The sequence below is a fragment of the Oreochromis niloticus genome, linkage group LG5 (genome assembly GCF_001858045.2).
Source record: "Oreochromis niloticus isolate F11D_XX linkage group LG5, O_niloticus_UMD_NMBU, whole genome shotgun sequence".
Lineage (NCBI taxonomy): Eukaryota > Metazoa > Chordata > Actinopteri > Cichliformes > Cichlidae > Oreochromis > Oreochromis niloticus.
The window spans coordinates 7031922-7054107 of record NC_031970.2 but is presented as its reverse complement, the minus strand read 5'-3'; the positions used below and the strand labels follow the sequence as shown (position 1 = coordinate 7054107).

The window sequence follows — 22186 nt, the reverse complement described above, 5'->3', positions numbered from 1 at the left end:
ATTTAAAAATGTGACATTCTGATACATAGGCTGATATTTATGTCCTTTCATAAACCGTTTTTTACCTCATTTGTCATGTGTGGTTATTTATTTATTTATTTACACTGTCCCAGACTCTGCTTGTATCAGGCTGTTGTTGTGTTTGTGGCGTTCCAAACACTTGTTGTCAATATGAAAGTTGTAGAGTGTTCCTCTAGGCAACATCAACACTTGTAACACAGATGAGGGGTGTTTCTCCTGTCTGTTCTTTACAGACATTTATTTTTCATTATCAGGTGTTTAAAAAGCTGATACCAGTAACTGGCAAATAGCTGACAGTGGCCAATAACACCAGGCTGCCGATACACTGGTCGGACTACGCTGAAAAGTATTCACCAGTACTGAGTACTGCTTAGAGATGAAAGGTCTCTTTTACCCAAATTTAAAATCTGTACAGCCTCAATATGTTGGACTCAGGGGGCTTTTATCTATTTATTTAAATGGATTCCTTAAGTTCAATCGGTACATGGTCAACTCACTAAGCATTTTGAGATCAGTTTTATAGCAAATCCCAACGACTGTTACTATATAACTACACGACGTTCTTTCCTACAGTGCTGCTAACCTGTATTGATCTCGATGGTTTTCTCATAAGGTTACTGTGAGCCCAGCTGTGCTTTCCTGTATGTACTGAATACCAAATAACAGAACCCTTAAATGCAGCCAGAGATGTTTTAGATTTACAGAAAGATGAAACAGGAGAGATGTGGAGAAGAGGACATTATCCTCCTCCCAGTCTTTTTCAGGGTTACAGCATGAGCCTCCCTAGTTTTCCACGCCAGCGTAACTAATCGCATGTCAGTCAATGTGCCGATGGAAAGAGGCAGCAGTCAAAATACCTGTGTCAGGACTGTGGTCATTAGAGCATTCAATGACTCTCTGGCAGGCACATATACACGCAAACAGACACACAAACATTAATGCACACGCACACACACATACACACACAGGCATACAGACATAACCAAAGTGCAGAAAATAAGTGGGATGGTGCGATATAAAGCAGTATTGGACTGCATGTGTTCATGTGTGGATATCTCTGCTGCTACATATACGGGCTTCTCTGGGTTGTATGTTTGCACACACATACGGCATGAGCATGGGTGCATTATGTTTTAAGAGCTGGATGTATGCATTCTGCAAACTGGCCTTTGTGTTTGTGCACTGTCTCCTGTTCCATAACACACACATTGATCCCAGTGTGATAAAGATAACGAAGTTAGGCCTTTCATAATATTTATTTTCCCATAACAGACCTGCTCAGCCACGCCCAGTCATATAACTGCATGCAGATGAAATGTGGTCTTCATTACCTGAGAGCCTTAACACAGAAACTAGTGAGGAGAAACAGAATTGCCCTTCTTTCTCGACTGAAAGAGCACAAAATGAATTGAAGCAGCTGAGATTTTTTACATTACCATGACAAATACATTGAAGTGGGGAGGAGAGAGCCAAAGGGAGCGGCAGAGAGAGAGAGAGAGACATGATGGTAGACAGAAAAGGGCAGACCAGACAGAACGACCAAATTCTGCGAAGAAGAAAAAAAAAACACATCAGCTCAATTTGTGCTCGACTGTAAGCTGTGAGCTGAGAGGAGAAATAAAATAAGGCATTTAGCTGGGGATCATGTTAAACCATGCAAGTGAATGAGTCTCCTGAGGAGAGTGTTCCCTCTCTCTCTTATGATGGACTTAATTGCCTCTATGAGTGTTAAGATATAACATTTATCTCAGGTTTATTGCTCAGCTTTATGATCTTGTCCATCACGTTGAGGGGCTTCAAGAAGCATGCCACTTTTCAAATGACATCTTAAAATAATGCATAACTGATTAGAAAGCAAGATGGTGGGGCATAATTTGTATCTGGAAGATGAGAACATTTTTCAGGATGAGCAAATCTGGTATGTGTGCAGGACAGTGAAGCAGAATGTTTTTGATGGTTTGCTGGATGGATTACTCTTCTGTTTCTGGCTTTTTCAAAATGCATGGTTCACTGGACTAAAGGCACACACATCTCCCCCACCTCTGACCCCCGAAAGCTCTGGGTAGGTGTATGGTTTCAGATGGCCAGACAATCGTACCATTGTGCTCCTGTTAACACAATGAAAACAAAGCTAACACATCGCTGACATTCAGCAGCCCCCACTCTGCCTAACCTTGACTTACAACACAACAATATGGAAGATCAAGTGAAAAATAACAAATGAGATATCAAATCGCACTTAAATCACGCACAAATCAATTGTGTTGATTTTTGTCTCCACACGAGTATTTAACACAGAGTCAGAGCTTAGCATGATTTTAGAATGCCACATCATTCATATATTATTTCATTTCTTTCAGGTGTGGTTCTGATCACCTGAAACAGGCAGCTACTCGTCACATGAAGACTTGAAAACCACATCTGCTTGTTCCATTAAATCTATTAAATCCACTTGCATTATATCATAGTGCTTACCACACAATAGGAGCCTTTCAAGGGCAGTCCCGGAGGAAGCCAACAAAGGACCCTCTCTTTCAGGGACTAGTCAAGTAATTCAGAAAGAGCCAAACACAATTTTTTTGTGTGTGCATGGATCTTCTCCACCAGACCAACAAGCCACAATTCCACTAAGTCAAGAGAAAGGCTGTCAGAAAAGTGGAAGAGAGCAAAAAGAAAGCAACAAGACACCTGCTTTTACTCACAACTGCCTTATTTAAACATGGAGAAATGTTTGCCCATAAAATAGTGATCCTGTGTGGCAGAAAAAGCATAGACCTAGAAAGAAATGTTAGGCAGTGATTTTAATGTGGTCCATCTGTAGTAACCAGTGCTCTATTGTTACATTCACCTGAAAGGTAATGTTTTCAATAACCTTATCACGACACATGAAGATGGACAACACGAGATTCCTTTTGTTTCCAAAGTAAATCCTAGATTTCTACAAAGCCTGTACATGAAAGATGTGTTACTATTAGGGTTGGCTTAAAATTTGGCAACTTAAAAATAGTTGAACGTGAATGTTTGACCTGTTGTAAATACCTTACATTTAAAAACTCTGATTTTATTAAATGTGGAACATCAAAACAGATGAAGACATAAATTAATGATCAACTAATCAATTAAAATTTACTGCTTGGTATACTGTGACAAAAATCAAATCTGCCTTTTTGTTAAGAAATAGAGATATTTTGATTGAAACCTACTTGCCCTTTTATACGTCATACACAAGGACATTTATTACTTTCTCAATTAAAATCACATGTATTGTCTTGCTTTATTCTGCAAACTGTAGCTGTTAAAGAATTTTTAAAAAACAAAAAAAACCAACCTGATGTGCCTGATCGCAGTAATTTAAAAAAACCAACACACAATATAGCACCATCAGGGGAAAAAACAACCTTTTTGTGCATTTGGGAACTCACCATGTATTTAAATCTAAATGCAGCATCCAGTACCATCTACTTCTGTCAATAGGGCTCAAAATAATTCACTGTTCTTTCATTCACTGCCATGCTGACTCCACATCCAGCCTCTGCCACTAGCATTTAGGCAGAATTTTCTATTACCAATCTAATTGCACATTCCACCCTGACAAGAGCTCATTAAACCTTAATTATACACATGTTGTTTTCTACAAACATCTCCATTTGGGTCTCTCTGCCTTGTAATTGTTCAGCAGGGACAACCAGTTGAGATTTCACAGATTGAAAGTGAATAAGAGAGAGCGAGAAAGAGAGAGAGAGCGAGAGAGAGAGAGGGGGGAAAGGAATAGAGAGGTAAAAGGAAGGGGAAGAAAAAAATACCAAAGAGAGAGAAAGAGAGGAGTGTCTGGAAGTAGGTCATGCCTCTCCATAAACAAGGCATGGTTTCTAAAATAATATACCCATCCAGTGGAAGTAATGCCAAACAACTGAGTGAATGTGGAGCTCATGTAATATTTACAGAGCACTAATACATAGATGACAGGTCTTTTTCTCAGCACCCCCTCCCCTCCCCTTTCCAAAGCCAGAGGTTTCTTTTTTTCCCCTTTTTTCATCTACTTTTTTTCCTCTTGCCATTTGAATTTCAGAGAAAGCCAACTACATTGATATCTCTGGCATGGAGGGGGATTGGCGAGTGTTAAGATGTTGAGTTTTCCTTACTTTCTCCCTTCTTTTCTGCCTCTTGTATCGTTCGTAAGCCCCCTACCACCACCTCCGCCACCACCGCCACTCTCTACATCGTTCTCCCCACATTGGCTTCGGCTGTGATGTTTTCACACATTTGTTACATTTTCGTGGGGGAAAGTGGGCCTTAATCCTGACTCTTTGAGGCATGGGCGATGATATTACTGTGGAGAATCGGCCTTTTAAAGACTTCTTTAAACTCCAGCTGGTGCTCTAAGGTCACCGAGCACTTGTTCGACATTAAGCCCAGCGTGATGTTTGTAGACTTTAGACTAACTGGCTTTGTTGACTCCGGGCCGGGCTTTCTGGGCACCTTGCATTGCTACTGCAAGAGGAAAAAGCTATAAAGGAGTGGCACTTCTGCATGTCCCATGAGTTTGATAATTATTATTTTTGATATTGAGGGTGACGGTAGCCTACCTGATTTGGCAAATACAGATGCTCAGATAAAACAATGAACATGGATAATGAATTTAAAGCAATATTAAGCCTTGCAAAGTATTTCTGACACACACACAAAAAATATATTTTAATGATGAGTGAACTAATTGAACTGCTGTCTCTGCAGACTGCCATACATTTAATAAGACAATCTTACTTTTTTGGAAGAAATATATCTGTGAGGGGGGAAATCGAATATTTTGTATGACTATACATTATGTTCTGTTACATTTCACTTTAAATGTTTTCTCAAAACTAATCACCCAATGTGTAAAAAAAAAAAAATCTGGTCTAATGCCTGAAAGTTGTATTTGTGTTACTATTTAATTGTGCTCATATTAAATTATATGACCTAACTTTTCAGTCTCTGGTGGCATGAAATGAGAAGTCTCTCACAGACCACACAGTGTCACTGCCATTTAGCACCCAAAAAGCAATAAGTATCCACGCTGAGCCTCTCAGTCATCACCAGGGATCTTCTCAGCCTGTCAGTGTTGACACTTACTCTGTGCATCATTGATACCCACCCAGCAGCAGGAAATAAATAGCCTGTCATCAGACCACTTCTGCTTTGCAATATGCAATATAACAATTATCTTGGAAACGTTTTACAACAGGCACTTATTTTGCATCTGTTTTGTTTATTTATTCAGTTGGTTAGTTAAAATATTCCATTCAAAGCACAATTACAGTGGAACATCACTCAGTTCTCACTAACATCAAACACACTGACTGTACAGTGTGATGCGAGCCATGTCAAGATAAACAAACATGACTTATTAAACAGGAAAATGAGTCACTCTTATTATCCCAGCGTAATAAATCAGGAAAACACTAATTATAACAACCTGTGCCTGATCCTGACTGATTCACCCTTGCTCTCTGGCTTTCGGTCTGTGTATGTACAGTGTGTGCATATGTGTGTGTGTGTGTGTGCGTACGTCTGTCACATTCTTCTCCTGCTGCTGCCTTAATAGGCAGTCTCTTAGATATTCGCTACAGAATAGTGCTCATGCAATATTAATAACACACCAAAATATGGAAGCTGGAGCCCCCACTCCTTCTCTCACTCTCTACATAATTGACTATGCAAGGCTCCAAATCAGCTTGGAAAAAGACACAGAGAGACACAAAGCAAGGAAGAGAGCAAGAGAGAGGGAGAGAGAGAAAGGGGGATATGGTGAAAAAACAAAGTCCTGAGTCCTGAAACGATCCTGTCATCTTTGCGTTGCAGCAGATTCTGAACCTTCACCCTATGTATCACTGTCAAGGCAGTGGAGCTAAAACAACAACAACAATAACAACATCTACACGATAGCTCAAACAGTGTGACTCCCTGCAAAGGATACACTGATGTTAATCCAACCTGAGCTAAGCAACCCTCCACTCAAGCATATTTGAGAGTTGTTGTGCATGACTTTAAACACTCAATGTTTTTAATTATTTCATTGTATCATTCTCAGTAAATGCAATTACTCTAGTTCCATTATAGAAAATAAAACTTGAACTGGAGCTAAATTAAAGCAATCATGCATTCGGCATGCGTAAGGTTACCTCTTAAGCTTGAGTGATGTGCCAATGGGTCAGGCCCACAAAAGTTTAAACAGTTGCACAAGAAATATAAGGCATGTATTTAAATCTATAACATTTTCAAACAATGTTGAATAAGGTGATTTGCACAAATTTAAGTTACTGCTATTGGCACTATGCAGGAACATTTGTGTGAGTGGGTTCTCCTTTTATCAGTTCTTATGTGTGCACATAAACACATGCAAGCCCATCTACAAGCATACGGCTGATGCAATACATATTCCCGCCAATGGTTTCACACAATCCCAGTAATCTATACGTGGTGGTAATGCGCCAAGATTCGCAGCAATGTGCCAACAAACGCAGCGCAATAGAAGCCTGAAAGCTAGTATGCATGGGTGTAAACAATGCAGGTTTTAAATACTCAAAAGAATTAGATTCACGAATGTCTTTTGATGAAGAAAATGCATATAATGGATTTTTTTAACCTCACTGATATGCAACATTTCAGTGAGAAATATAGATATTCAAACTTGTATTTTCGTTTACACATGAACATCAAAAATCTAGAAAACAGCATTTTCACTACACATCAAGTACAACCTGCAAGATGGACAGTAGGATAACATCAGCACCTACGATCTTAACACATTTCCCCAAAACTAAGAATGTAACATCGGCATCCACGTCACTGCATTGTTAGCTAAGCTATGCAACAGTGAGTGACAATACTGTAAGCAACTCAGTCCTACAGCATACTGTAAGACTGTAAATACCCTCACTCTTTCTCTATCACATCCATACATCCCCTTCCATAATCATGGCTTCAGAACAAAATCAAAAGGACCACATTCCCCTCTGAATCTGTAACATTACTTAGTGCTTTAGATTGTTTGGCACCACAGTGGCTAATTGACTATCTTTGCTTCCCTAGCAGCAACTGGATCCAGGCTTCAAACTTGTATAGACTTTAAATGTCCTCTGTGTGCTTGGGTAGGTTTTCTCTGGGAGTTCTAGTTTCTCCTGTGTTGATGCTCAGTCAATGCTGCCTACCTTGGCCCAGGACACTCACTAAACTTGATTTAAAAAAAACCCATATATATATATATATATATATATATATATATATATATATATATATATATATATATATATATAGATATATATATATATATAGATATATAGATATAGATATAGATATACACATATATATAGATATATACATATATATAGATATATATATATCTATAGCAGTAAGTGTAGAGGGGGTCCGGAGAGAAGCATTCAGCCAGTGGTGTTGGGGATCTTGTCAAACACTGATGGAATTATGAACGTAGAACCGTACCATCAGATTTTGATCCATCATGCAGCACCATGTGGAAAGTGTCTGATTGGCAACGACTTTTTTATAAGTATGACAACAATCCCAAACACACTGCCAGTGCAGTAAAAGCATACCTGGATACAAAAGCACACAATGAAACAGTATCAGTTATAGGTTGGCCTTCCCAGATGCCAGACCTCAAGTTAACTGAAGCAGTATGTCAGAGAACGGAATAAATGACAGCCAACATCCAAAGAAGAGCTTCAAATGTCCTTCAAGAAGACCGGAGAACTATTCCTTTAAAAATTGAAAGAAAGCTTGCCTAAGAGAGTTCACATTGTGTTGAAGAACAGAAGTGGTCATACCAAATGTACTTCGAGGTCTGTTTTTCCCTTATGTGCTGTGCTTACTGTACGTATGTATACTGTATTTCCATGTATGCTGGTACATTTCTACGCCTATTTCAGGGTTTCATAGCAAATTATAAAGAAATGAGGGGTGGCTTAGAACTCGATAAAGTGTTTTCAGCCAGTTCAATGTCACGACTTGATACTCAATAGCTTTTTTAATCATTGTTCCCTGTAGTATGGGTGCTCACTAGTCACCAGGGAGAAAACAGGATCAATCTCTGGCGTAGATCCCCAAACCTAGTTGACTTGAGTGAGTTTAGGTTAGTATATTAATCAAATATTTAGATGATTATGTATAAATCTGAGAATACTTCAATACAGTTTTATTTTGTTTTACTAGTGAGATTCCATTTAAGTCGACTAATACAACAAAAGCCCCCGTCTATATTCATTGTACATCTGGGTATGAGAAGATTACCACAGAGCAATGCCGATCCCGCCCTCTGCACTGAACACTTTTATAAAAATGAACCTTACGCACTTAGAGCTGTAATAGATGTTGAAAGAATTAAAAAGAAAAAGAAAAGGTTGCGGGGGCAGAGTTGGTGGTTGGAGGGAGGGGAGGGGGGTGGGCAGTGCACCTTGACAGGAAACATAGAGGTGAAGAGCAGGAGTTGGAGGTTAGTTTGACATAGAGAAAAGAAGTGGTGGTGGTAAGGAATGTGTGTGTGTGTGTGTGTGTGTGTGTGTGTGTGTGTGTGTGTGTGTGTGTGTGTGTGTGTGTGCGTATGTGTGTGTGTGTGTATACGTGTGTGTGTGTGTGTGCTTTTTCTTTCTTTTTTTGGTGGGGGGGGGGAGGAAGTGCCAAGCCCACTTTTAACTGAACTGAGGGTGGTGAGTGGTGGTGTGGTGGGGGACAGAGATAAAGATCAGGGGAAAATAAAAGGGGTGTGCAAGGGAAGTAAGAGGGGAGGAAGGAGCTGGGGTGAGGGGGGGGCAGGGACCTACTACACCTTTACACTTGCTCTCACCGCAGCACCTGATAAGTGCAATGGAAAAACGTCTGGTTTCCTCCTGCATGTTAAGTGGTTTATATTCTCCTCCTCTCCATGCAGCCTGTAGCTACAGTATGCTACTGTACTGACGCTGTACCCAGGTAATAACAGACAAAAGGAAATGACATACAAAACCAAAGGTGAGTAAGAGAGAGAGAGTTGGGGAGAAAAATAGCACATATTTTCTCTTTTTATAATGTCTGTGTGTATATGTGTGTTGTGGTTTTTGCGTTGTTTTTTTGTTCTATTCTAATTTGCACACGTGTAATCTGAACACAACAACTTGACAACTTACAAATCTTCTTTCCACTGCTGAACATTTATCCATAACTTTGAGCGTCTTTATTTTACAAACAGCTTCCACATCGAGATTTAGGTGCAATTTAATTTGCACAACAGCGGATTAGATGAAGGTGGATATATATCTTTACCACCTCACGGATGTCCTGACAAGGAACTCATTCCCATGATTTGTAAGTGGGTCTCTCCACTGAAAAGCATTAACAATATTCACTTTAGATAACATATGATTCCGGGCCCTGGGAGAGGATGGGTTTCTTAGAAATGCTTTGTTAGCACTCTCCCCCTTGATAAATGATTTAGGACATGTGGCCTGAGACATCAATACAATCTCTGTTGTAATTAAAAAAGGTGCGCACCAACAATATTACACAGCTTTCGCTTTGTCTGCCTGTCTCTTCTCTTCCTCTCCCTCACTCCCCCACTTTTCCTCCCATTGAGCCCTGGAGCAGTGAAGAGATAATTCAAAAAGCACTTGCATGGAGTGAAACATGAAAAAGGGAGACATATGAAATTAAATTCTCTCTTTTTGCTCTATTGTTCTTTCATTTTCTCTCCTTTGTTACATAAATGCATTAAAGCAAGGCAAGCTAGATTCTAATTATGATTTCCGCAAAAAGATGTTTTATTAAAAAAATGAAAGAATGGTTTCACAAACAAAGTAGACTGACTGTTCCAGCACTTTGTCAAAGTCAAAGTACTGAAGGTGTTCCATCACTTAACTTCAATAAACGTAATCTTTTTTTCTTTTCCTTTTTTTTGTTTTATTTTCCCAACCATGCCCATGAACATTTGTATAATAAAATAAGAGAAAGAATGAGACCTTGATGTCCAAACACAGCAAAAGATATAGAAAAAGGGAAAAACGTTTAATTTTCATACATAATCAGATTCTTTTTCACGTGAAACAGGTAGAAGTAGCTTTTCCAGAAAGGCACAACTTGGCTTTCGTTCTGTGTCAGAACAAATGCAGTGGGAGTCGATTGGTTGACCGATCATTTGCACCACCTACGCTACTTTGAGAAGCTACCAAAGAAATACCACACCAACCACCATGCCGGATGGGTGCTATTTTTTGGTCAATAATGGGGTGGGGATAGGAGACTCTTTCTATCACTATTAGAGTGAGTGTGGGAAAAATGATAGGCTTGGTATTAGTCAGGGGTGGAGGGTGCAACGCATAGTCAAAGAATGAGGACGAGGTTTAGGTTAGGAATAAAGTTTGAGGAATTGTTAATTGTTTGGTTAAGTTGTTTCCTGGAAGTGATTTCAGTCCAGACATTGCTGACTGCATATTTCAGTTGTTTTCATGCAGATTCTTTTATATTATCAATACTTGTAAGACTCGGCAAAAACTCGATATGTCTTTCTCATCTGATGTCTAGGCACTCTTGTTGTGCAACTAAGGGAAGTTCCTCTTCAGAGGCTTGCTCTATGGTTTAAAAGTGACATGTAGGTGTGGGTGAGACCAATGGGTGTGTGGGTGGAGGGGAGGCTGGGAGAGATGAGTCTTACCCCAGTAGAGGGCAGTCTCTTGCCGTCAGGGTTTGGGCGCATGGGCAGGGAACTGTAGAGCCTTACACCTCGATCTGGAGCACCGTATCTGCTCTGGAGGGGGGGAGAGAAACAGAAAGACATTCAGTACATATATTATTTTTGTTAAACGGTAATGAAAATATACACATTTTAATAAAACTAATTTTAAAGTCATTTAGTTTCAAAGTTTCTCTACTTTTACTGTCTCAGCCAAAGTACAGAGATCATTCAGTCAATAAACACGTTTTTTTATGGTTCTCCTTTTGTTTACCAGTGTTAGTTCCATAAATTTCTACCAAGTCACAAACCTGCACATTGGCTGCCATGTTAATCACATCACTTCATGGTGATGTACTACACATAATAACTGGATAAAATTGGCTCATGGAGCGGCACTAATGGTGCTAAGCTGTTGTGTTTGGTAGCCAGTGTTCCTATGCACTGGTTTACTACTGGCTCCATCTTTTTGTACATTACACAACTGATAATGGGAGTGTAGGTACTGGGTCTTAAGCCTGCCAGCTCCTCCCCGTACTGCCCCGTGTGGATTTCAGATGCACCTACGAGAGTTGCGGAAAAGCCCTCAGTACTTGGGAAGCTAATGATTCGCACAAAGTGATCTCTGCCAGGGAAAGAGAGAGTGTAGCTCAGTGGGGTTCACACTGTGGCCCACAGCCACAGCATGGGTACCTCGCAGGATTTACTTCAAATCTAATGCTCTTAATCTCTTTGTCTTTATCAATCTCCTCACTTCACTCTCAGCTAGTACGCACAGCACTGCGTATCTGTTATTCCCTCGATATCCTGTTGTTTGCACATTAGCATCACTCTTCAGGAACATGTGTTCAATAGTTTTTGTGTTGTTTCAGTCATCTGATTTTTAGAATAGTGAGAACGCGTGCTTTGTGTGTGTTCATTGATAAAGTGGGCTACATCTTTTTTTTCTCTCTCTACCCGCTTTTAGCTTTGTATTCTGCCTGTTGTGAAAATAAAAGCTGCCATCAGTGATGTGGAAAACTGCCCCCTCATAAATAAGAGGACAAGACATAGTTTTATATTTGGAAATAACTACAGCAGCTGCCTGCTTTGTATAGTACATAATGACTTTGTCACACTCAATCCATACAGTCTGCTAATGAGGATATGATGCAAATTGTTGAAAGAAAACACACAATGCAGTAATTAATAAATATCACATTATCTTTCCTTCAGATCACTTTTCTTCTTCCTTTAACACACAGACAGCGTGCATATGTAGAACACCCAGAAAGACATAAATACATTCAAGGGCATTAGCATGAGAGTGTTTTGTACTGAGACATGCAGTACTTAACAATATATATATTTTTTTTAATGGCGTGAACTAACCACAGAAGACAAGTGCAAGAGCTTATAGACAGGAAAAAACATATAGGTGTAAAAGAGTGACTCGGCCCCAACTCTTATAGGAAAACACCATAAACACACATAAGTATATTGTGTTTATGGACCTAAATGCAGAGTGATTGCCATGGGATGCAAGCCACAAAGCAACATATGCAAAAGCTTGCATATTCATATGCAAAAAACAGACTCGAAACAAGAGTATGATTTACAGTATACTATGTAAGATGCGTACTTTATAGATCAGTAACTGTTACCAGTATGCTGATCAGATGTTGTGGGCTGATCACAGACTGTGCATAGTGCACGCCATCCCCCAAGGCAGAGTGAGAGTACTTGCTGTGTAAGGTTTTGATTTCCTGTGCTCATTATGAAAGGTAAAAACAGATGAGTAGACAGCAGTGGCCATCTTGTCGATGAGGTTTGCATAATGATGATACAGCATTAGTAAAGATAAGAATGTGCTGTTTTGACAATCATCACCGGGGAAAAAGAAAACAGCAAGTTATGTCTACTTAATCATAAAGCAAAAATCTGACATGATTCCATTTTTACATAGAAAACTTACAATATCTTACTGAAACTCGAAATGTTTATGTGACTCGTGTTTCTTGGTAGGGATCAGAAATCTGACCTGATCTGCTCGACCTAAAACATTTTCTTCCAGAGGAGCTACTGTACACTAACTCCATCTCTCACTGAAGACCTTTTTTCTTTTGGGGCTTGTTAGGTAACTTGCCAGCATCACAGCTAAATGAATGCCTTGCCAAACAGCTTCTTTAGCCAGCGAAGGAGCCATAGTAAGTGAATGTTTGATATTTCTCCACTGTGCCAGGCTAATCTGGCCCTGTGGCATGCCATTACGGGGCTAATAACAGCTGTCTATGGCCCGGAGGGGACACAAGCAGGCCTGGCTGTGCTAACTGGCCCTGACAGACTCATTAGGAGTGCTGGCACCCAGAACAGCAAAAGCCAAACTCCTCACATTTCCTTGCTGGCTCACAACAGTTTGCAAGTGCAAGAAGCATTGTTCTTTACACTTGTTCTCTGACACCTTTCTTTTCTTTTCTACTCACTTCAGAGGCTCTCACCTCTCTTTTTGACTTTTTTGGTCAGGTTTGGGTTTCTGTGATATTTTTTGCCAAACCAGATGCCGTACCATGTCTACTTGACCTCGGGTTGAATCTAACCTCTTATTTTCTCTCTCTATTTTTTTTTTAATCCTGCCCACCCACTCTCTACTGATGACCAAAACAGAGCAGGAAAGATTCACTTGCTTGTTCACGCTATTGCTATCTTTGCCGAAAAAGTAAAAGGAACATAAATGAATACATAACTAAATAAATGACTCGGAACTTCTAACTAACTTTGTTTATCTGCCACAGGAAGACGCTGCACCACACCAGGAAGACGCTGGCATCCTCTGAACTTTGTATTATATACAGTGTCTGTTTGGGGACAAAAGGGGTTTCCCCAGGCAGACAGCACAAGCAAACGCTGGCCTGCCACTCGGCAGGGCCAAGCCAATCACTACAAGCAGAGCAGGCTGACAATAAACACAAAGGTCTAATGGCAGTGGTCTGCATGTAGAATCATTAATAACTTGGGAAGCATGCATGGTTGCAAGACTCCAGCCATGCAACAAACATTCATGTCTTCATTTTGATTTAAATAAAGATTTGTTTTATTCTGATGCATGTGAAGGTGAATAATTCAAATATCTGTCAGCGTACCATTTAACACATACTAATGCACCATCAATGCACATTTTCCATGTTTTCTTATCTAATATAGAGGTATCTGATTTTTATCCAATACAATTTAATTTCTCGAGTCATATTTTTGAACTGTCAAATAATCTCTCTCTCTTTTTTTTGCAAAGCGATATTAGCTTGTTTAAAACACAGTGAGCACTGCAATAGATTTTCTCATTAGAAATCAACACTGGCCTTCCCTTTTTATAGGCTGCACCACTGGGGGACTGTAAAGCCGAAGGAGCAGCTGTGGGGGTATGGTTACCTGTAATGCTAGCTGTTGCATGTTATATTATTTACGCAGATCTGGACTTAATGGAACACATGTGCATCTGAAACCGACATTCTTCCCAGATTAGTTGAAAGCCGGCACACACCAGACTCTACCAATGAGAGGAATGCAAGGCCGAGACAGGCTTATGAGGAAACACTATCACTCATCTATGGTTTAAAATACTCACAATGTATGCGCGCACAGACACACACACACACACACACACACACACACACACACACACACACTGTCATGCCTGTACACACATTCTCTACTGATATATCATGTACACAGCACTTTGTATAGTAAGCACTCAACAATGGGTGCACACTGACATCAGAAGATCAATAATACAAAACATTACACTCATTCAAAACAGTCAATCAGTCTTTACACCCTTAAAATGGCTATTTCTTATGCTCTACTAAAAACTTGTCAGCTGTGTTGCATAAACATAATATCAGTCGGATTTATAGATGTGGTGGTCTAACACTCAGTAACAGAGTATGAATCACTTTTTCAGTGGTTTTTTTTAACAGTCTGAGAGAAAACCAGCTGCGGGATGCAACATCAGTTTGCATATTGCATTGTGATGAATCATTTTCTTTCATACACTTTTCACAGTATGTGATATAATTTTGAGGACAGATGTTACAGGTTTTTCTCATTTGTTTGTGATCTGTGATTCTAACACTTACTAGTGTTTGTGTTACATTTTTAAGGAAAAGCTGAAAGTACATCTATATTTGGAGGGGTTGTATGTTCTGTAATCCTACTAGAATATTATTACAGCTTGCTTTGAGATTTTTTCCACTCCTCAACTTTATGTAACTAAGTTTTCTTTGCAGGGAACTTGAAAAGGATTAACTGACATCTTTTGATGTTAATTTATCCACAGTCTCTCTGCTACCATCTGTGAGTTCCAGCCTGCAGACCTTGAAAACACTGACATGTAAGTGCTGTTTATTTCAAAGAGAAGGGTGTACAAAACTATATCAAAAATAATAATAATGATAATGATGTGCTGAAAGAAAATGCATTAATATGTTTCTTGTGTTTAAAGCTGTTTCAAATTTAATAAACGTGTAATATAAATTTGGTTTAGATATTTCAGTAAACATTGAACTCTATTTAGCTGTATTTAAGTACTGTTATATCTTTTCAAGAACTGCACTCAGAAAGACATTTATGTTTTAATGTCAACTAAGGCTTAAACAGCTCGACCATAACCAGGACATGAAGCCAGGGGCTACCTGCCTCAGGCCAGCACTGCCTCTCAAACTACTGATCACACCATTGGGAATATCCAGCCAACGGCAGCATTTAAGCTGTGGCTGTTTATAGCTGACCGCAGCTTTTCCAGCGACTATATGTTCATTCCTATTGTAAACATGTCAGTTTGTATGATTAAGGCTGCGCTGGGAAGAAATGGCATAATAACAATTTGACCAAACAATTATTATAAGTAAAATTAACACAGTTTTTCCTGTATATTATTTCTATACTTGGCTTTGTACTTTCCAGTAAAAGCCAAGTATAGATAGTATAGGTTTGTACTTTCCGATCTCCTACACCCCTCACTTTGCCTCCACCCTTTGTCTCGTCTTGTGTTTACGTTTCTTCAATAGTTTTGTTCCACTAGTCAACACAGATCATAATTTACGGGTAGTAGTGTGTGTGTGTGTCTGTGTGTGTGTGTGTGTGTGTGTGTGTATCTCTCTACTCTCTATTAATCTGTATATTCGTTTAGCTCTCCATGTTCCTTTCATTGATTTTCAAGTCAGTTTGCAAGCATTTTACGAAATTAACACACCGTGTTAATTTGCAATTGCACGCTCCTGATTTTAAACACGGAAAAAGTTTAGCGCAAAGTGACAATGAGGAGGTAATGTTTGTATCTGTTTTCTAGCTACGCTCAAGCCAAGATGCTGTCTGCTGCTGGTGACAGACATCCCACAGTTTCTCAATAACGTGGTAATTCACCGTAATCCAACCTGGGCCTTAATCAGAGTGACTGCAGCCATGCTGTTTCACCCGGTGAGCAGTTGAAAATGTTGCGAGAACTATAACTAATTGCGAAAGTTGTGGTTATGCATTTGGCTTTTCCCTCTTCTCTCAAACTTTTATGACACTGTGTTTCTTTCTTGTATTGTTTTTTCTGTTTGCATTTCTCATGCTTTTCTGACTTCTTGTGTCTACCTCGAGGCATAGAGGGCTGTGACAGAAAGTAGATTCTGTATCTACTGGAACAACAACGTAGAGCTTGGCTGCATGTTTTCAAGTGAGATAGGAGATACAACAGAGGCATCTAAAATTGTACCCAAGCTTAGATACTGCATACAGTCCACTGATTGGATTACAGAGTGGATTAAAGCCATTGTTAACTCTTCACACAGCAGAAGTAAAAGTTTCAGAATTTATTCTTCAGTCAGAGATCAAGGATTGTTTTTTGTGTGTTTTCTGGGGTTGTTTTTCTTTGTTAAGGATCATCTAAAAAGACTAAAAAGCTTACGTTCAAAATTAAAGTGAAGGTAATCAGGCTTTTACAGTAAAAATGAATGCACAGGACAAGCCATCATTAAACTATATATATCTCTCATTTACATCAAAGGCAATTACAAAGATGCCACAAGGAACATTATAACACTACACCCTTTGCAAAGGATAACTACTGCAATAAGTCTTAATGAAAGAAAAATTAGCTCACTCTCTCGAACGTTATTTTGTCTCTCACGGTATCGCACACACACACGTGCGCACACACACGCACACACCTGCCCTTTGTATTATGCCTGACACAGGAGTGAGCGAGATGGAGTGCATTAATAAAGTGCAGTCAGAGCCCTTGCCCTCTCTGATTCAGAGAGAAGAAAAGGAACTTTTCATTTTCCTTTATCCTCTGTTTTTGATTATTTTCAAAACCCTTCATCTTTATAAGGCTGTTTCCTGAGGACAAAAGAACACAGTGTTACAACAATACAAGTTACCACCAACAGATGACAAGCAGAACCAGCACCTCTGCTGTGCACTGGACACAACTAGTGTGTTACAGGCAGAAAACAGATGGCTGGGAGAAGCTTTAGCTAATACAAAAACAGGGGATTTTGTCATTTCTCTTTTTTTCTACAAATGAAACATGCAAAGGCTAGATTACTTTAGTGCAAACAGAAGCTGCGCAGAACGATTCTTTAATAGCAAATACTCCCGAATCTCAGGCTTTATAGGTCACTAAACTGAAAGGGAAAAACTGTGATATACTGTAAAAAGTTTCCATTAACAGTACTGAGCTGTCAGCACTGCCACTATAAACATACTGCATGTTGTTACAATAGCTGTAATAAGTCATGAAAGGTAGTGCTGATATGATTAAACAATTAGACTGTAAGACATGCATGTAGCCCACAATAATTTTCCAACTATATTATTGTTAGTTATGGCTATAAATACTGAACTCTGTGGCACTGGCTCAAAAAATCTTTAAACAATTCTTAAACCTGTTATTTTTTTAAAGAAAATCTCAAAGTTCCAGCTTCTCAAATGTCGAGTGACTTGCATAATATTATTTTAAAAGGAATATTTTTGGATTTTATGCAAAAAACACTTTAAATTCTACTAACTCTAACTGTCATTTTCACCCTTCAAACACTAAAAGCATTCGTAGTTAATAATACTGTAGTCAGACCTTGCAGTCTTTTATTTGCATCATGCTTTGTTCTCATGTATGTAAACATAGCAAGTCCTTGTTGAGTGGTAACTGACCTGGCTAAAGCAACAACAACATGTGTTTATTCCAAACCATGACCTCAGCAATTACAGTGCAGAGCACTGCTCGAAATGATAGAAAGCTTTAGACACAGAGTTTTTAATTAATTTGTGTTGGTTTTTTTGCTCATTCTCATCTAGAAACATCATTTTCACATGGTCTGAGCTCAAGAGGTAGTTACAGTACAATATCTGTGGTAGGAAACTCGGTTTCCGAAACATATTTAGAAGTTCAATCACACATCGTAGAAAGACTGGGGCAGGGTTGGGGGGTAGAACAGGCATTGCTGTAAAGACAGAGCTGGGAAAGTTAGTGCAACGCAAGCCAGAAGAGAGAGAGATGGAGATAGAGAGATACAGAGAGAGAGTTAGTTGGGAGTTGATATGCTGACTACAGGCAGTTGATTTGGTTTCAGAGAGCATTGTTACGGTGCTTTGAATTAATGCCTCCCAAAGAGTCCAATTGTGATTCTTGGGCTGTGCTGACAGAATATTTGACAGCCCGGGGTGAGCTGCTGATCTCAGCTGAATCCTCTGTTGTGTGTGTGTGAGTGTGTGTCTGTGTGTGCGAGCGTGAGCGCGTGTGTCATAACCAACACGTGCACACACCTACACATGTTCAGATATATGTTGACGCGCGAAAACAGAAAATGATCCGACAGATTTATCAAATCAGAAGTGACAGTTTGCTTAGCTCTAACACACAAACACAAACTACTAAAGAATGCAAACAACTCTCATACGCAGGTAAATTGAGCACATTCAATTAATCGTGATGAAAAAGTTTGACCAGCTGTTTTTTCCTCTCTCTCTCTCTCCTCTTCTCCCTGCAGGAAACATGCTGTCCCTCTGGGCTGCTGAATAAATAACAAAAACAGACAAGCCCAATGCTTCATTACAACAATAGGAAGAAAAGAGACACTCCATCAAAATAAATCCGCTGCACAGTACCAGTCCACTCTGACAGCAGCACAACATCAAGAAACATTATTTGTCAAATGTAACACACAAAGTTGCAGATGCTGCAGATACATTAATTGTAGTCATCATGTTAAGTCATATTACTCACTAATGCATCAAAGAATCTCTGTACAGCTTGTTGTGTTTTCTGTGCTTTTCTTGACAACTGTTTGTCTCATCCAGTTTGCATTTATTGGACTAAATGAAATATAGTATTTGGTCTGAACTTGCTTCGGAAGGCTTTGTTTTGTGTTTTGCTTTCAGAACTACTACACTGGAAAATGGCAGCATCTGCCAAAAGCCTGCCTGTGCTGCATTTATAGAACACCGGTGTAATTGTAATCTCTACCAAAAGCCTGCGTTTTACTCGATTAGGGAACATACATTTGTTGTAACGTCAACCAACAGTCTGCATGTGAAGCATTTGAGTAAACTGTCACATCTACTGATAGTCTGAATGTGATGTTACAGATAGAGTTCACATCTGTTTATTGCAGGGTAGCACCCCCACCCCACTCTCAACTGAATGAGTCTCTGCATCAGTCACATGAGGCGACACCACACACTGACAGAACTTGAAACCTGACTTCACACAACAAGAAGAAATTCTTGTAATGTATCAGGGAAGGGAACATGATTCATATTTTAGAGTATAAAAACCTCTTAAATGCTTTGTAAGTGTGACTACAAATGAGGTATGAGACAACTACAATGACCTAAGTGGCAAATGAGTCAGTCAATATAAGTATTTATAGTTTGCACTAACTGTCCTTCCCCTTTCGCCATGTGAAATCGTAAAAAGTTTAGTATCAGTGCGATTAAACTAAATTTAAGAGATCGTGTTTTTTAAATTATGAGGTTTGGAGAGGATCCCACAGTGAAAACATGTTCTAACCTGAGAAGCCAGTACTTTAAAATTAACTGGTGAGAAATGATCAAAGAAAGGAAAAAAAACAATAGGAGGAGAAAGATGCTAGCAACTAATAGCTGACGAAAGATTATATGTGCAATGCAGGTGTTGATTTTGTGGATGGATGCTCCTTCATTTCTAGGTTTTCTCTTCTACCTCTCACTTTACCTATGAGATCCATTTACAGCACCTCTCCACCTTACTGTCTCCCTCTGCTTTTACATCTTTCTCTCTATCTTGAGTGCTTTGCCTCACCCTAATTAGAAATTCCCCCTCCGACCAGCTGAAATTGAATTGCCCATCATTTGCATAATGATAGCTCACTGGGCTGATGGCCGATTTACCATGAGATGAAATGTAGCAATCACTTAAGAGAGTGACCATGAGGGAGTGTGGGTAAGCGGGTGCATAAAAAAAGGAGGAAGAGCGAGAGAGAGAGAGAGACAGACAGCGAGAGAGAAAGAGAGAGAGACGGAGGTGGGGGGAGAAAATGTGAGAATAAAAAGGGATCACAAAGATAGAGTGAAGTAAAGAAAAAGAGAAAGAATGAAAGTCTGAAATCCACCAGGTATTTAGGTTATTGTCTCACACTGCAGTCTTGCTGGGAGGAAGGCTGTGTCCTCAATATGACAGTAACTGGACACAACAAGGACACATAAGGGCGCATATGTAACACATTTTCTCTTTTACATGAAACCACTTGTGTCTTTAAACTCTAATTATGCCACACCATGTTTCAAACAGAGCGACTATTCTTCTGTTTTCCCACCATCTTAAAGGTCGGGATTTCCAGCCGCATGTCTTCTAAGGTAATTAATAACCTCAATGAGTATTTCAATTTTTAAAAAATCAGTAGCTAAAATAAGAGTCTCAAAGCAGTTGGCTGGGAGAAAATCAAACGCTCGATAAATGTATTTGCCTTTTCTTCTCGCAGATACAAACTCAATAGACACACTTCACGAGGAAATAAGCAGTGCAAGGTTGATCACTTCTATCCAGAATTATGTTTCTTTGCTCTCAGAACAGGAATAAAATAGTCGAAAGCAAATAATAAATGTCGACGACCTCCATTGTTGATGTTAAGTGTTGAGCTGTTGTACACTATAATTAGTTTCTTGCGTAGCTGCCTGGCACGTTCTGACTTTTTTTTCTTTCTGCACGAGATCAGGAACTCCTGAACCACCCACAGTTTATAAGAAGTGGCCACATTGTCAACTGTGTAGTTGTCAGTGAACGCCCTATCAGATGAACAACTGCCACAACATGTACAAATTACTGTAATCAATGATATGATAATGACCTTGTTGTCTCGCCTTTTCTGGGCCATCAATCTTACATTCCACTAGGCCTGGAAATTTGATTTGTAAAAAACCCTAATAAATCTTGTGTCAGTGATGTCACGTAACTACAGGGAAATCTAATAAAAGAGCCTGATCAGTGTGGTAAAGTGACAGTGAAGAAGCACGGGGCCGAGGCTAATGCACGCGGCAGTCTAAAATCTCAACGCCGAGACAAAGTTACCACCGAGGGTCCTAAAATAATTGCTTATTCATGGGAGTGAGTGGGCTGAGACAAGTGGTATAGAGGTCATGTTTGTTTCTAATAGTTGGAAGTCATATGTGGAACTATCAGGTTGGAAGCTCTGCCCGAAGCACGATAAGGCCACTGTTTATTGTCTAACTTCCACTCTCCAACCTGAGGAACCCAAGACTCTCACACAGGGTACTTTCCACCCCTCAGCCATTACCTCAAAGTGTGTTTATGAGCGCGAGAGAGTGTGTGAAGTATATATGCACACATAAATGTGCATTTGCGTGAGAGAGCTCTCATGAAAGTGTGAGCGTGGTCTTTGGTTTCCATCACGAGTCTTGACCTAATTAAAATGTCATGTCAATGCTCAATAACTGACAAGTCATCAGAAAGCGCACAGTGCTCACAGCACTCTCAGTGCTCAAATCATTTATTCAATTCTTCAATCTCTTCTTCCTCTGTCCATCTCTACATAAGTGATCAGTGATCAAATGTCGCATGTTAAAGTCAGCCAGCCCAGACAGGAGGGAGTTAAGTCTCTTATCTCTCCTCCCCAGAAGAAATTCCAACTAGAGGCCTCGCTCTGCTGGTTTCCTGCCTTCTTGCCCAATGCCCTATTTTTACTCATTGGGGCTCTAGAATACCAGGGGCAGCTTTTTCCTTGTCACTAACATATTTCCTGCCATTCTCACTCTGACATTTCTCCCCTCAGCACGCTTCGCTCAAATCGTTCCCCCTCTTTATGGGTCATAACCTTTCATTCAGGGATGTTCATATTCAAATGTACCTGCTGAAGCCAGAGCTGCTGCACACTCAACCATCATTCTGATAGGTCTTTTTTTCCTGTTTTAAGTGGGTGTTAATTTCACATCTTTCTGAGTGCTGCCAGA

At 39.7% G+C, this 22186-nt stretch overlaps 1 protein-coding gene and 1 long non-coding RNA gene across 8 annotated transcripts in view; one reads left to right on the top strand and one right to left on the bottom strand.

Moving 5' to 3' along the window:
- tox2 (TOX high mobility group box family member 2) overlaps positions 1-22186 on the bottom strand; it is a 103976-nt gene that overhangs the window by 48098 nt on the left and 33692 nt on the right. For all 5 annotated transcript variants that reach the window (XM_013264642.3, XM_019359332.2, XM_013264643.3 and 2 more), the window contains exon 2: positions 10703-10795. In XM_013264642.3, the coding sequence (XP_013120096.2) occupies positions 10703-10744 (42 nt within the window). In that variant the 5' untranslated portion in view covers positions 10745-10795. The remainder of the gene's footprint in view (positions 1-10702; positions 10796-22186) is intronic.
- Positions 12219-22091, top strand: LOC112846873 (uncharacterized). 3 transcript variants are annotated; one of them, XR_003220060.1, is made up of 4 exons: positions 12219-13810; positions 14071-15086; positions 16044-16171; positions 18730-22091. It is a non-coding gene; the product is annotated as an uncharacterized LOC112846873 (long non-coding RNA). The 3 variants fall into 3 exon arrangements; XR_003220061.1 differs by having other exon boundaries at positions 12219-14891; positions 14983-15086; XR_003220059.1 differs by having other exon boundaries at positions 12219-15086.